We start from the raw sequence: 17,542 nt of genomic DNA, 5'->3' as shown, positions 1-17,542 counted from the left end.
CAAAATAAATAAATCATACTTTACTCACTTTTTCTAGGTAAAGGTGAACCAGCAAGATAGCGATAGGTAACATTTATTGCACCTGAGAAGTTAGACAAATCTTTAAATGTGTGGACATATCTTTCTGAATTAAGCTGTTGTATTGATGTTTCCCGCAGCTGCCTCTTATCCTCTTCCTAAATACAAAGATACAAATGTTAATTTGATCACATCGTCCACAGACAAGCTAAACGTTTAGGCTCAATCAAACAAGAGACATTTTAAATGAAGTAATTTATCAAACTTATATTCTTGCACATGTTACTTGACATTGTGCATGTGCTTCCTTCACACCTGTAACAATATCACAATCTATTTTGAAACAAAAATATTATATTATGCTAATGACCTTAAAATGTCTAAACACTGTTATAATGTATGTGTCCCAAATTTATGTTATTTACTCAATATATGTTTCTGTCCTGTTGCCTGCACTCTGTGCTTGTTTCCATGGAAACCTGCTATCCAGGAATGAATATTGTGCCAGCTGTGTATTAAATGATTCTGAGATTAAGACCCTTTTTTTTCTTTACATAACTTGTAAAAATCAAACTATATTTACATATAGCATAGCGTCAAATGTTTGCTTTCATTGAAAAAAAAATATTTAGAATGCATGCAGGTACGGAATTCTCACACTTACTAACAGTGTAGAAACTACTGTAGATATAATACATGTAGCACCATAATGAAGAAAGTCTACATCTGATTACATTTGCTAGTTTTCAATTAACACCCTTATTTTCCCTATTTAATATGTGTAAAATGAATATTAAGATTTTGCTGTAGGAAATAAAAACAACTATTTATTATAGTTGTACGATGCAGTCACATGTCACAAGGAATTACTCAGTATTTTCATGCAAAAATAACATTACATTAATTATAATCCAAAAAGATTCAAACGTTGGAAGCATTTTTTGTGACATTTTAAATAATGGTGAAAAAAGATACTACAGTTACACAATACCATTCGTTACTTACCAAAACATAACCATCCTCCATATACAGGTTTACAAAAAGGAGACATGTAATAAGGATCCCCATAAAAGGGATAGTCAATCGCTTCCGAAAACACCTCATTTTATCCATGTACTTCCACAACAGCCTCATGACAGAAATACAGTTGCTGACGTCTCCTGCAAAAATGCACAAGTATATACAATAAGCATCATTTATAACACCTAAATGTTTTGGCAATATACATGTTTTCTGACAGATACACATATATTTCAGATTATGCCTGAAGCAAGGTTTTGATCCTGAGACCTTGGAATTTGAAATCAGCGACTTCACTCCTTGAAGTCTACACAGTTAGCTGAAAGGTAAACCCTAACCTTGGTTATATTATTCATTCCTAAATGACCTAACACAGGGTTTCCTTTGTTCATACTATTATTTACCCTGTGTCTTTTCATAATAACACTATCACTGTTCATGAGGAATTCATGTTGGGTTTGGGGTTCAGTATGAATAAGTATGGAATGCAGCAGTAATTCATGTTTACTTTATATTAATGCAATTGCCATTACTAAGTAGTTACTAAACAATAACAGTGTTAATAATGTTACTTAAAATCATGATGAAATATCGTTTTTAACTACCTTGAATAGCGAAGTACTAAGTGCAAAAACTTGAATGAGATGGAATGCAGCAATACCTGCCACCATAAATAAACTGCCAAAACAACTACTGTGCAGAGACCAAAAAGCTACATTGGAAGTCTGACTCAAAAACGATTACAAATAAAAAATAAAATAAAAAAAAATGGAAGGGTATGCTTAGTAAATTTTGTATGCCATCAAGTAGGCATTCATTCAGCAACAAACCTAGGGAGGATCTTGTATTTTCAGATGACGGTAAGAACTAAAACTGGCGAACCACACACTTGATAGTTCATTTAGTTGTTATGCAGGGGAACAAACCAATCATCTCCATTTATATTTCCTCTCAAATGGGGGAGACTTCTGTATTACTCCATAGCTACTCGAAACCATTACCTTGGCACACATTTGGGCAACTGCAATATGATCTACTGTATAGGTAATTGCTTAATTTATTTAAAATGTTTTTTTTTTTTTTTTTTTTTTAATCTGATATATTACAATAATGGATGGGGGAAAAGGCAATTTATTGTGAGCAGTGAGTGGCTCTGTACTCAGTCTGGTTGCTTTAAATTTGGATATGCCAACAGTCTTGCTTTTGGAAGAGGGGCAGATTCTTACTACAATAATACCAGTTGCCAGATACCACCAACCATTGAAAACATTCTAAACTACACGTTGACTGAGGGTTAACAATATCAAGTCAGTATTTATGTTGTTATGTTGGAACACAGTGGTGACAAGAGATCTTTACCAGAAGGTTATCTGCTGTCAACTATCCTCTGTGGAAACAACAACCCACAAGGCATGATTTTTGAGGACGAGACCGAAGGAAAAATAATAAGCTACCTCCTCCCCCTAGACACTTGAACTAAAAGCCATTGATTTTCTAAATTTAAGCCATGTACAAATCAATCCTGCAATGTTTCTAATTGCAAAATCTGTGAACGGGCTGCGTCTGCATTCAAAAGGTTTGATTAAATACAGGGGGTGTCCTGGTGTTGAGGGAGTACAAAGCAACTTTTTAATGACAGCTTCATTAAAGTGTCTTTCACAAAGTTGATGTCTCATCCTCCCTCTTGTAAGCTCTGGCGAGGGAGGCAAAGAGGGACACAGCATCCAAATCCAGCCTGACAGGCTGGCCCTGGCCTAGTGATTCAGCTGTGAATTTATTCAAGCTAGATATCTTATTTTCAGTTTTGTTTTCACAAGGATGGTTTGTGATACACAGCTGCAAAGCTCATACTTCTAAGGAAACATTTCATTTTATCAACCTAAGCAGGTGTCTGAGCTGTCAAAACCTCAAAAGCCAATTCTGGCATATTTGAAACAGATCTGTCAGTGAAGCTGAAAGAAAAAGTCCCAACTTTTAGTTGGTGTTTGTGTAAAATTGGATGCATCTAGGGTGGCAGGCTTTTTAATCAAATTGGCATGTTTAACAGTGTGTATTTTAGAGATATGAGATTTTGACAGAATGTGTATGATACTATCTCAAGGGATACTGATTTTGCAGAAACAAGATGTAAGCAAAGGAACTTAAAAGCTTAGAAAGATGGTTGTGGGTTTTCAAAGAATTGGATGAATTGAGTAAGCCAAACTGGAATATCTGAGACAAATAGAGGGATTGAAGTTTGGGTTTATGCATTGCACATTAAACTATTTTATCCTGAAGATATTTTAAACATTTGTAAAATATGCATGAATACCAAGGATACGAAAAATGGATTTTATTCTATGGATTGCTAAAAGTGTTTTTTAAGCATCCAAAGGGCTGGTCATCTTATAGGAAACTGTGTCCAAAGTAATTTCCTTGCAAGTGTCAATGACATTATTGGGCGATCATGAATTTGTTTAAAGTTATGTGATTTTTATCATATACGTAATAAAGAAAAAAAAATGCTAAGAGCTTTGTGGCCTAGAGGGACAATTCACTAACCCATTTTACAGTAGCTTTCACATCTGAAGGCCTGGGTTTTAATCAGGTGACAAGTTGGAACCACAAAACCTCCACATTCTGCACAATTGACATCTCTGCATTAACAGAAACCTGCCAGTGTTGTTGTTTCACTTTTCTTTAGCAGAAAAAAAAAATACAATATACTGTAGGTCCTGTGACAGTACAGACGTCCTACACATGTACAGTAAATGTGTCTATATTTTGTGTTTGTGTGGTATGGGATGTAAATATTGTACTGTATATATTTGTGTTTAAAGCAGGGGATTTATATTAAATCCCTGCATTGTTGTCTGGGTCTCCTCCAACAGTCAGACAAGCCAGCTATGTGTAAATGGTTAGTCTGGAGGGGAACACAAAAAAAAAAAACATATGATAATGCGGTCAAGCTAAATTGGTTAATTAAATGCCAGATTTCTGGAGTGAATACAGTCCTTTGTTTAAAAGTAAAATGCTTTTACATCTGAAGCTAGTGCTTTATAAATATTCACATCACGGCACTTACTATGATACAGTTTGAAAAATAAAGCCTATACATTTAAATTGATTATACTTCCACAAGCTTGCAGCTTTATTTTTCAAATTGTATAATTGATAGTGCCGTGAAGCATATACACAAGCTCTATGTTCAGGTCAAAAAGCATGTTACTATTAAACAAAGGACTATATTCACCCCGTGAAGGACACCTTTTATTTTCTTACTGACTTCACTGTAATGATTTGTTTAATTCTAGATAGAGGTAACCACAAAACCAAAACATATCCGCATAATGATACTTATCAAAATACGACCACAGGTTACGTTTGTAGATATGTGTAAAAAAAGAATATTTCTGACAATGGTGGCAACTAGGCTTGTTTCACATTTATCCCATATAAATTATACACGTTTAAATGTCTTTTCACATTATAGCACATATGTAAAAGTCTGTATTTTGAAATCCCGTCCCTCTGTCGCTCTCATCGTTCTGTCAAATATGTTTTGGTTCTGTTGTCCGAGTAACAATCCAAACTTCCTGTTGCTGTTGTCTGTGGTTGTTTGACGCTGACAATGGGGGCTTTGCCGAGGAGTGTACGTTACAAACGTTAAGGACCGATGCGTTCACAGTAGAGCAAAAAAAACAGACCAGAGCCCCCACTGCAGCAGGACACTTGAGACGGCTGGACCTGGGACAGCTGCGTTTACACTACAAAAAGAAAAAAAAAAGAAAGCTGTACTAAGAGCTTAGCCACCTCAAAGCCGGTTAAAAGTGGCTAATGTAAACAGGGTATTAGTTTCACCGTGATAGCGCAGGGGGGGGGGTGATGGTTGTTTTGTGTTTTTGTTTATAAAAGTGCACATCCAAGTGCTGGATTTCAGCTGTCACTAGCTTTCCTGACTGCAACACTACCCTTGAACAGGGCCCTATTCATAAAGCTTTAACTTAAGAGTTATTTAAAGAATGATTTGAAGTCTGTTGATTAAATAAAGTTTGATATTTGTTAAGCTGCTTAAAACTGCTGTTTTGGTGTATTTAAAATACAAGGTCACTTTTTAAAATGGTCAGCAGTAAAGTAATTAATATTGAAAGGTTTTGAAAACTATACTGTGTTCAAATTCTTAATAATAATAATAATAATAATAATAATAATAATAATAATAATAATAATAATAATAATAATAAAAAAATAACTACTGTCTGCTTCACACCACCAGATGTCAGCATAAATGCACCTAAAATCCTAAAAGCTGGTTGACATTCTGGTTTACCAGACCAGATACGATAATGTCTTGCTCAGTGTTACAATGACTAAAGTTTTTATTAATGTTGCTCATACTGTATTCATCTAAGGTTGCTCTTGCAATCACACACACTTTTATGCTCATATATTTTAAGTACAGACATGTATTTCTCATTTTCAGCACTGGAAAAAAATGCAAAAGCTTATATTAGTGTTAAACATTTATGCCTAAACAGGAATGACTTTAGATTTCTAGGAACATTCACTCTCAAGCTCTCTCTGTTGTGAGATTTGGTAATAGCCCAGGGGAAGCCTCACCTGCAATAGTCTTACTGGCAGAAGCTCAGGGCTTACAGCAGAAACTGATTTTAAGTCCTCAACATTATCAGTGATATAAAGCTGAAAACTTTTACAAACTATGCCTTTATAACTTGCCACAGTAGAAGGGTGTAAACTTGTTTAAAGATAGAATACTCTAACATCCAGTACGTATGTATGTACTATTTGAATCTTGCATGTGATGTAACACCTGATAGACTCATAGCTAGTACATAAGATGATATAATACTGGGGCTAACAGAGATAGTATGACTTATTTAAACTTCTGAAGTCTTGTCAAACCAATACATAATTTTGACAAACAATTGCTCTCCCACTATATTCACTGACATGCATTTATTTTAGGCAAAAAAAGTCCAGAATACAGGCTGCTATTTGCTTTTTATTCTGAGTCCATCTCACAAGTACAGTGGTACATCAAATATTGTCCATCAACTTCCAATATAACCACACAAAACATAGCTAGTATGGCCTTTGGAGGAAGTTCCAGTCTTCCCCTTATAACGGTTTACCTAGGGAAAATGTGCACAGTATTCTTGCAGTTTTCCCATTGTTATACTGTGAATTTACCATATTTTACCATGTATTTTTTTTTTAATATGCTTAACTGTACCTTTTAGGACTTTACAATGCTTACCTACTCTATGCTTTACCATGCTTTCACAGTACTTGATTACACTTTGCTATGCGTTTACTATGGAAAATGTTTATACAAGCCAACAGTCCAAGCCATGTATTAAAAATCTATGACATTGGGGACATGAATTCATAAATTGATTACAATTTATTAAAAACACAATTAGGTGAAATAAAAAAACAAGCAAGAAAAAAAATATTCAAGACAATGAAGGACATTTTTTTACAGCAGCTTTTTTTGAGGGCGTGTGTCATGGTAGGAAGATTCAAAAGGAAAATAACTGAAATACTTGTGCCATGATGAAAGCTTGAGTTTAGACCTTGAAGGGACCCCCTACAGTTCCACCCGATACGCATGCCAGCGTCAGTGACACACTGTCTCTGGAGGTGAAAAGCGCTCAGTGCCTACTGGCGCTGGTGTATAACACCTGTAACATGTTAAACCAGTGCTCAGTGCCGCACCGCCGCGGACCAGCAGCCAATTGAAACCTAGCAAGCAAATATAGAAAGTGTCACATGACAAGTGTTCATGTGGTGTTTTAGCTTGCTGAAATCATTTTCTTTAGAAACTTTATTTTTATTTTTGATGGCGCACATTGTAAGTGATATTCTGGAAAATGAGACTCCCTTTTCAAAGCACGTAGAAACAAGCAATCAGCAGCGACAGTGCTTCCCGGCAGCTTTTGTCGAAATTCTCTTTTAAATTTACGGACGTTGAAAAGAATTGTGGGAAATGTCATTTTAAGACCTTGATATATACCTTTGCTTCTATACCTGATCCCACATTTCCCACAATTCTTTTCAACGTCCCGTCCCTGCCTATTGGCTGAGCGTCGCAGAGCTAGCAGGGGCGGCACATTCAAAATTCAAACTGTACAGACAGACATGGAGCACTTAGCTTATGTGTTTTTAAGTTACTAACTGTCTCTGTTGAACCGAATACTGTTTTGTTTTTAGCCGTATTTTTATTTTCATCGGCAGACGCGCTCTGGATGCAAGCACAGTGCTGACATGTCATTTCCTAAAATTATATTAACCGAGGTTTCGGGTAAATATAGAAAGAAAAAAGGGAGTGTATATTTGAGCACTAGTACAACAAGACCATGTACGGAATTAAAATGAATGGACTATAGAATAGTCTTTTTTTGTAACAATTTAATTGGTTTAAAAAAAAAAAAACAAGATTATCCATAAACTAATGTTAACAGAAAATAAATATAAAAATAATTTCGACAAAAGCTGCTGGGAAGCAGTGTCGCTGCTGATTGCTTGTTTCTACGCGCTTTGAAAAGGGAGTCTCCTCTTCCAGAATATCACTTACAATGTGCGCCATCAAAAATAAAAATAAAGTTTCTAAAGAAAATGATTTCAGCAAGCTAAAACACCACACGAACACTTGTCATGTGACACTTTCTATATTGGCTTGCTAGGTTGCAATTGGCTGCTGGTCTGCGGCGGTGCAGCACTGAGCGCTGGTTTAACATGTTACAGGTGTTATACACCAGCGCCAGTAGGCACTGAGCACTTTTCACCTCCAGAGACAGTGTGTCACTGACGCTGGCATGCATATTGGGTGACAGTTCATACTTGATCAAGCAGACTCTGTCAAGGTTGGTCAGGGGTTCTTTGATTCATTGCATTGTCAAGAGACTTTTTTCTGATTGAATTTCTACCTACTGTACCAGTATTGCAAAGCATTTCAACAGAACATATATAATTTCATTTCTACCTGACACGATCTGGTAGGGTTTTTTTGGTTTTGTTTACAGCATTTTAAACATGAACATGAGATGAGACTATAATTAACTTTCAAAGTAATCAGCCAAACCGTTTGCCGATTTGACTTATAGTTTTAACCTACCATACAACATGGATTAATTAAGAAAACATTATTAATGACAAGTTTAACTAAAGGTAGTAGTTTGTACTAGTTGCATTTAAAGTGTCAAACTGGAAGATGGATCATTTTCACATATTCTTTTTTTACTCTTACACACTTACTCTGTCCTTGGCTATTCATTTAAACGTATCAGGGTTACTCTAAGTGACATTAGTTATATGGTAATTGCAATAATTACCTATGCAATTATAAAGCAACTACTTTAAACCATGCAACTAGATTGTCATTAGTGCCTGTGATGCCACCTGCATGCAATATTCCTTTCAAACAGTATACCTCTAAATAGACAGCATAAGCATTACAGTAAATTGTGATTGCTCACTGTGATTTTCTTGACATTTTGTTTTCACCGGCCATAAATTACAGCAAATAATTGGGAGATTAATAAAAGGGTTGGCTTCTGGTATATGGTTGCATTTCTCTTGAAGGGCTTCCTCCAAGCTCATATTGGTACAGGACTTTGTACTTCAATTGAAACATCCCATGGAGGTTCAATGGTGTTCGGATGACAGTGGGCAGAATTTCACTGATAGTACCATGACAACACAGTAGAACGGTGGTAAATGATATTTAACTTAAGGTGGTAGTCTACAGTATTAGATACACTTTGGTTGAAATGTACTACTATAATTAAAATGTTACATTTCTTAAATATGCATTTATTTGGAAGGTAATGCTATATGTTTAGGTAATGTTATACATGAAAATCAATGCATTTCTTTTTCTAACAGATTTTCGATATGCAAATGTTTGTATCAGTTTGGCAAATGAAAGGTTATTTTCGTGCATGAAAAGCGTGCATGTCAAAACATACCTGCATACAGCTAGTGGGGGTGAGAGATGGAGCGATCTTTTGGTTATTTGAGCTAACCTGACAAGCAAAAACATTAGACTTACAAATGCAGGCTGGTGTTGATACATTTGACACTACCCTGTTTTATTTTAGGGTTATTTATGATTATCTGTGTAAACATGCTACATATTTCTACTTTTGGCATTCACAGGAATGTGGTGCGTATTTATCAGTTTATGTTCATTGGTTTATATTTGATACAAAGTGTCATTCTTTGTGGAAAGCAGGTGAAATGTATCAAACTTAACTCGAGGTTGTAAGCATGTATCAAAGCTGGTGAGATGTATTCCGATGGACGCTCTAAAATTCGGAGTTAAGCTGCATTGTTACCCCTGGCTCCTTTTGTAAATCCCGTGCATGACACTTTTTTGTCAGTGATCTGAGAATAGTCTAATGTCCCTAGCTGTACTGTAAAAAAAAAAAAAAATTATCTTTACCACTATGTGTTTAATGTAACCGTAGTTACAGTATAATTTAAAAATACTTGCATTGCACATTTTGTATAATTTATTCTAAGAATAAGAACCATGTTGACAAAGCGAAGCACACTATCTCGTTGTAAACTGGCCCAATTACTGCCTGTTTCTTTGATTCATGATGCTATTTGTGACAGAGAATGTTCAATGTTAACCCAGTATCTAGCAATAATAAGTTTGGCTATCTTGGACCCAAGTGGCCAATATATTATTTTGGCAGACTAAAAATGATCAGATTTGAAGAAAAATGCTTTACCTTTTGTTAATAGTAAAAGTGCACAAATTCAGACAAAATTCTGCTTTTGAAAACTACTTTACAAATGTTATCACAATTACATTCTCCATTAATACTTGATTTGAACATGTCAGTAATTGAGTTATATGTAATCAAATGCAATTATTTAGTAGATACGATGTAGTTAATAATTAGTAAATTCCTATTTATATCTTTTTGTATTTGTTCCTTTATATTTACGTTGTATATATGTGTTTTCTTTTGCATTTTTATTGCCTGTAATTTACATACTTTTATATTTTGTTACATTTTCTGTAAGTTGCTTTGGACAAAGGTGTCTGCTAAATAATTAAATAATAATGATAATGTCACCAAATTGATACTGACTATAACAAAATGAAAGAAAAAAAAACTTGTCTTAAAGTTGTACTGTACTACTTCAGTCAAACTAAACATCACCATTGGTTGCCTTTTAATAGATTATATTAAGGGCAGTGTACATTATATAAACTAAAATACACCACCCAGTCATCAGCAAACAGAATGCACAATACACAACGGAATCATTTTTAAATTATCCGGTTCATGCCAGTGTGCAATCCATTGCATTACTGAGTGGAGATTTATTTTGTTAACAATAACACTCAACAGAAAATGTTTATAATTCACCACATTAGTCCAGCAAAATCCCCTGTTGAACCTGCTGAGTATACATCTGTCTAAACCTGCAAACATCCTATTTGTTATGCAAAGAGACAAAAAGCTAAAGGCGGCAACAGCGGCCTCTTCCATGTAGCATTAATAACACAATAATGAATGGTGAATACATGGAATACTATTCAATGAAAGCAAAATTATAACCTGACTGGATCTTTAAAAATAGCATTTAAAGGATTTGAAGAAGTGGCATTAAGCATTTTTCTGGCTCTCACTTTAAGAATATATGGTGTCATAGAACGCTGATGATGACCCATGGAATAATGTTCTACAGATTTTGATGGCCAGAGCCCCACTGACATGCTTTTGCCATGTCTCTCTTGCCTCTTTTCTTCTATTCTTTCTTACTTGTACATGTGTAATTGAAAATAAAACCAGTGGCGCACCATACCAAAGAGGTAACCTTTGAAACCTTATGTTTTTAAGAATCAAATATTGATGTTTTATAAAACAATATGGTAGCCAGATGGCCATTTACGTCTTAAATTTAAAACCGCTTCAATTGACAAACGGTTTACTTGTCTAACTCCAAATTTCACAAGCAGCATCCCTGTCACTGTATCAATACAACTCACTCTTAAAAAAATGGTGTTGCCCCGAACCAAAATGGCCGTCTGACACATTTTTTTTTAGAAACTTTTCGAAATTTTATTCTTGGGAACCGGTGAAGTGATTGATCTGACACTTGGCATATCTTATCAGCAACCAAACCCGCTTCAACTTTGCAAAGCAGAAGTTGCTGCGATAAATTTTACTATCAAACTGGCTGCCACCAAATTTGCCAAAACGCGCACCAAACAACAAACTGTTCAAAAACCATTTAACCAACTTACTCCCGACTTGGTAGCATCATCCCGCTGACAACAGAATTCAAATATGGCAAAATGGCATTGTTTTGTTAAACAAGATGGCTGCCGGACCTACATTTTCTTTTTAAATTTAAAACTGCTTCAGTTTAGAAACGGTTTAATAGATTAACTCCAAACCAGAAAACCATCATGTCTGTGTCAATACAATTAACTTTTTCAAAAATGGTGTTTGTGCGTGAACCAAGGTGGCTGGCCGATGCATTTTTTGGAAAAAAAACTTTCAAAATCTTCTTGTGGAGAACTGGTGAAGTTACTGATTGCAAACTTGTCAATTATCAAGAACTAAACCCACTTCTTCCAGTAATTGCGTAAGTGTTTGTACTGGTACTGGGTCTTGGGAGCTGTAAAACTGCCTGACAGTTATTATTATTATTATTATTATTATTATTATTATTATTATTATTATTATTATTATTATTATTATTATTATTGTTGTTGTTGTTGTCGCACAAGGCCAGATTGGAACACTGACAGAACACTGACAGAAATATTTAAACATTCCATCCTATATTAACATTAATTAGGTAATTTGAATTTTGAAGAATTGATTTCCCATAAAGGAAACTACATGTTAATCCAAATTGCCCAAAAGCTACTATAGTGTACCAAAATAGCTTGAATGAGTCCTATTTTTATTTTTGCATGTAAACCAAGCCTATTTTGTTGTTCTTAAATGGCTGTATTTCTGAATGACACACCGTCCCTCTGTTCCTTATTGATGTTTTATTCACAAAATTAAATGGATGCTTTATTCATAAAAGACAACCAACATGAAAGCTAAGTAACAATAAAATGTATTTACCGGTATTAAAGACGTTATTCTAAAAGATTCAATTTTTACCCAATGTCTGGAAATCGAAGGATTGATTTAGTTTCTCTACACAGACTTAGATTCAGTAAAATGGCGTCAACTTATCTTGCTTTTGCATTAATGCTGACATTACTGCTGTGCTTGTGTAATATAATAGTGGATTACTGTACTATTGTATCTCTTCGGTCTGCTCATTCTATAATTCTATAGTCTGATGCATGAAAAAAAAAGATATACTTGTTGGATTGTGTAATTCTATAGTCTGGTCCATGAAAAAAAAGATAGTCTTTTTGGATTGCGCTGACTAGAGGTTTTATGATGAGTATCATTGTTCATTAGTCATTTAATTTTGCTACTGGACAAAAAATATACTTAACCACTTGACTGCCACTGAGTGTACCAGCTAGTAGGGGTGTGCTGATACTCATATTTCCAGAGTAATTGCCTTCAAGATGTATTTGTTGGTAGGTATTAAGAAATTCAAAACACACTTATTTATTAATGTGTTGATTTGAAAACAAAAAAGCTGCCCTTACAGCAAATCTAAAAGTGAGTACCAATCAATGGCAGTTAAGGTCTAGAAAGACACTATGCTATCACCCACCCAAAGCTCTTTTCATTTGACCTTACTTTTGAATCCTATGATACAGTCTAACCACTGTTTTACAGTACAATCATTCTGGTTGAACTCAGAATAAAGTTATAGGAATCTTTAAAGTATCTTGAATCAGTGAAAGAAGATCATATTTAGATCAGTCTGCGTCATATAAGAACGCAGCACACAAGGCTGTGTTAATAGTTAACACATGTTTCTGCTAAAATCAATACAAATGGAAATGTATTTTACTGCAGTAAATAAAGAGAGTTGTTTATGGCTGTTGAGAAAATAAACCTTTTTTTTTTTTTTTTTTTAAAGGAGTCATTTACAGGATGCAAAATTCATGTGACTTCCCAAACTGATTTACATTTGTAACCTAGACTACGTCACATATTAAATGTTTGCATTACACTATCCAGTTGCTTAAAAAAAAAAAAAAAACTCTATTGCACCTCATATCTAAGTATCCAGTGCTCATGAAAGCTGGCACTGCCTAAGGTCAAGAATGGAGATCCATTCAGAGGCTCCCTAACTTCCATTTGTGCCAACTGATGCACTATTCTTCACTGGGTTGGGACTGCCAAAGTCATTTCTCTTGAAGCTTGGCTTCCAGAGGTGAAAGGCATGAGAGTTGTCAATTAGCCTGCACAGTCACATAACCCATAACACCATTGCCCCTTCAGTCTTACAGTACTTGAGTTTGATCTTGTTTACTTCATGGTAAAAAATGTAATGTTATTTTTATCTGAGAAGGTTAAACTAATACAAAACATACTTCAATACATAGACATGTGGGGGCTGTGTGTATTTACAATATTATTAAGCAAAATATAAGCTTTATTTTATACAAAATATAGTTTTTTGTACCATTTGAGCATAATATTGTAAAAAAAGATAGCTTTAGTAGTTTGTATTTCTGTTGTGTTTTGTAATTCAGTTATTATTTGTAACGGTATTAACTATAAACACCCCAAGCCCCTTAAGTGGGTTGACGCATGCGCCCCTATACACCAGTAGCAGCTTGCTTGAATGAGCGCAAATACACCTGAAGCCGAAAAAACAGCTAGCAAGAATCATGTGTTGCCAGAGCGATAGAAGCTTTATATAAAGATTTAAGCGGTTAACATCAACAGCCATACAGAAAGGGAGTGTGTCAGTCTTGCAAATTGACCAATAGGATTTCAGGTTTTTTTTATGATGATTACAGGTGGTTTCTTTGAAGTGTTTCTGAGGTGGGGCTGAGGCGAGATCAAAGGAGATTTGACAACTACGAAAAGGTTGATATTTGTGGTGAATTTACAATAATAATGTCCGACTTTGAGCTAACTAGTGAAAAGTCAAGTAGTGAGTTGTCTGATCAAGTTTTAGATTTCAGTTCAAGCTCAGGAGAAAGATTTTCAGGCATTTGCTACACAGGAACTCTACAGACCTGATCTTGACTATAGTCAGTGGAGTAAAGCGACAGGAAGCATTCTAATAGGCACCTTTTTCGAGGAAATGCCAGGTTGTAGAAATACTCCAGTATGTCTCTGAATCATCTGATGCTCTGTCATTTTTTGTATCTTTTGCGGGGTGACGATACTTGCCAAACCTTCGGAATAAATACAAACAGTAACACCAATCAGTTTATCAGAAAGCACCCTAATATAGCTATTAGCAAGACGTGGGCCCCTACTGACTTTTTGGGGTATTAGGCTGTCAATGGAGCATTGTGTGACGAAGAGGCGCTACGAGTCGTACTGGTAATTAATTGAAATCAGTTTAAGCAATATGGAGATTTTTGCATTTGGCCAATGAAAAATAAAACAAACTATACAAGGTCCGGCCGCTGATAAACATAAACTGATGTTCAGCACCACAGTATGTCTGAACGAGAGCTGTCAATTGATAAGGGAATGATTCCAGAGAAAACTCGATTAGGGTTTAAACATTATATTATAAATAAGCCTGTGAATTTTGGGGTCAAATCTTTTCAGCTTTGTGAATCGAACATGGGGTATGTTTTAAATTTAAGATTTACACTGGGGCTGAGAGAGAAGATTTTGTGGGAAAAACTGGGGCCGTGGTTTGATGGACTAGACTTCTGCCGTATACTGTAACTTTGAGCTTTTTTTCTTAATGTAAAAAAAACACTGTTAATGCTACAAATCATACAATATAATACTGAAAATAACTGGATTAATTATTTTAGAAGCATTAATACTTAAAGGAAAAAAAAAATATTACATAACACTGAAGACTAATGTCCAAACATTTGTTATTAGATAAATTTATTTATTTATGTAAAGATTTTTGTTTGAGTGGATGTATTACTATTTAGAGTGTATATTAAGTGTTGGGATTTATAACTTCTCTAAAGCAGTTCTGCAATAAAAAAATTCTGTTCGTAGGAGACTGCTGTGGAACCAAAGTTCTAATTCCAGATGCTGAGTGAAAAACAAAGTGCATTTTAACTTGCTGCAAGAAATAAAAAAACATATCTATGACAAAAACCCTAATGAACACTGTTCCTTGTCTTCTGTATCACTTTATACAATCTCTATTAGTGAGGCTTCCTGTAATGATCAGGAAGCTGTAGGGACCACACTTTAATGGGAACCCTTGATGAAAAACACATTCCAAAAGAGAGAGAGAGAACAGATTAACAATACATCCAGTAGAAAGCAATTTTCCCACATTTAATCTTCTTACCTATTTTACATTATTTCCCTGGGGTATCCTGAACTTCACAGATACACAGCTCGGCACAAATAATCAATTAAGCCAGAAGAATCTCGTGAATTCAGCAGTTGCTTTGTGTCAGACCTTCAGCTACTTAAATAGATTTTTCTCAAGCAAAAAAAAATATGAGCAGTTTCTATTCATACCAATATCTTAGCACAGAGTAGAATAATACATCCATTTATGGAAGGGGGATGTCTTGTCTTTTGTTGTTTCTAAATTAGATATTGCCAAACCAACTTGTTAAAAAAAAACCTTCCACTGAAGTGCTAGAAAATTAATGTTACAAGTATACCTTGAAAAAAAGAGGGGAAACATTATATAGTTTATCATTAAAGGTATCATCTGGGACCAACTCGTAAAAAATCTGGGAACATATAAACTTTTGCAATAAATAGAGAACAAGTAGCAAACTAACAATGATTCTTCTTTTAATGATTAGGTGTTTATACAGCTGGCAATGCAAGTGTATTAAGACACTATGGGGTCTGTTCATAAAGGGTTAACACCTGTCGAAATGAGAAAACAGGAGTACATGATCGGATTTGGTCCATAGCCAACTATTTAACGGCAGTTGCTATTCATAAGAGATAAGTCAGATGCGTCGTTAAGCCTCAAAGATTTTCGTCTATGAAGGCATGTGTTTAACGAATTGAGAGAAAGGTTAACAATTACCTAATTAGCATAAAGTTTTCATCGGTCCTGAGCGTCAACCTGCTATTCATAAGAGTGAACGACAGCAAAATGCTGTTGATAACTAGGAGTTATTGAACGCTTTCTACAGTCAAGTCTAAACTAACAACAGCCTCAGCTTAAGACTGCCTATTTTGAAAAAAAAATAAAATAAAAATAAATCCGTAGGAAAATGTTTAATATAGATATATACTCACACAAGAACATATTCTCTGGCATAATCATTTTGAAACAGCGCTGTGATGCGGAGAGCAAGTAAGAGACTGAGAATAGACAGTTATTTTTTATATTTGAAATCAAAATCAGAAGACCCTTGTGGTTTAGAACAGTGTCAGAAGCATCCATGGAAAAAAACAACACATACTGCAACAGAGGAAATACAGCACTCTGATTGGCTACTGATGACGGCATGCTTTAAAAAGGCATCAATGTCCCCCATTTCAAAAATAGTTTTGACATATAGGTCATCCCATGGGTTGTTTCAGGCAAAAAAAGCTCAAATTTACATTTTTAGACTGATCAGGTCAAGGGGTCAAAAGTTAGAGAGGTTAAAATGCAGTTAAAAACCTTTTACTCAGAAACGGTTTGTGCTACAGATTTGTGGGAGGTGTCATTTTATTGGAAATCAAACAAAAGGAAGTTACACCTTAATGTGTCTGACTGTTAACCTTGGGGTGAAACCCCAAAAATAAAAATCTCAAAAAATTCACAAGAAACGCTCAAAGGTCCCGGCTTCATCTGTGCAAAATTTCAAGGTGGTAATATTTTTGGTTTGCTTTGAAAAAATCTAAACCTACCCAACCCCCATTTCTAAAGACTCTTTCACACTGGCATGCTCTACCTGGGTCGGAACCTACCTGGGTCAGGTCATGTGGGTCGGCTGCATGATTTCACACACGTTTTGATAAAGCAGGGTTGACCTGGGTGACAGACACAAGTAAATAATGATTGTGTCAATGCCCTGGAAGCAGCTTGTTACAGACGCTTCAATTTTCATGGTACTATGCCCACTTTTGGTTTGAGCCTGCCCATTTCTCATATTCTGGAAACCACTACCACTGCTTAGACATTGTTTCTATGGATATGACAGTTAACGGGGTGGGAGTCCGGGCTATAAGAATAGCCTGTTAGATCATAGACTGGGTTGATAGAGGAGAGACCTCTAGAGAAAATATATAAAAGGGTTGTCTTGCTTGTTGAGGAGAGGCGTGGCTTGATGAGGAGAGGCATGGCCTTCCGAGGATAGAACAGTTACTGGATGCAAACCTCAATCTTTCGGGATGGAATAGGTAGAGGATACAAACCTGAAAATGAAAGGACAAAAAAGTAGTTTCCCAGGATATTGGGGAGCTGCTCGTAGTGGGAGTTAGGACAT

The 17,542-nt window shown here is 35.3% G+C and overlaps 1 protein-coding gene across 2 annotated transcripts in view; it reads right to left on the bottom strand.

Moving 5' to 3' along the window:
• LOC117419564 (alpha-1,3-mannosyl-glycoprotein 4-beta-N-acetylglucosaminyltransferase C) overlaps positions 1-17,542 on the bottom strand; it is a 151,859-nt gene that overhangs the window by 4,317 nt on the left and 130,000 nt on the right. For both annotated transcript variants that reach the window (XM_034032425.3, XM_034032427.3), the window contains 2 exons: positions 1,024-1,178; positions 29-176 (listed from right to left, as the gene is read on the bottom strand). In XM_034032425.3, the coding sequence (XP_033888316.2) occupies positions 29-176; positions 1,024-1,178 (303 nt within the window). The remainder of the gene's footprint in view (positions 1-28; positions 177-1,023; positions 1,179-17,542) is intronic.

Source organism: Acipenser ruthenus, chromosome 14 (genome assembly GCF_902713425.1).
Source record: "Acipenser ruthenus chromosome 14, fAciRut3.2 maternal haplotype, whole genome shotgun sequence".
In the NCBI taxonomy this organism is placed as follows: domain Eukaryota; kingdom Metazoa; phylum Chordata; class Actinopteri; order Acipenseriformes; family Acipenseridae; genus Acipenser; species Acipenser ruthenus.
This window is presented reverse-complemented; position numbering and strand designations above follow the sequence as displayed.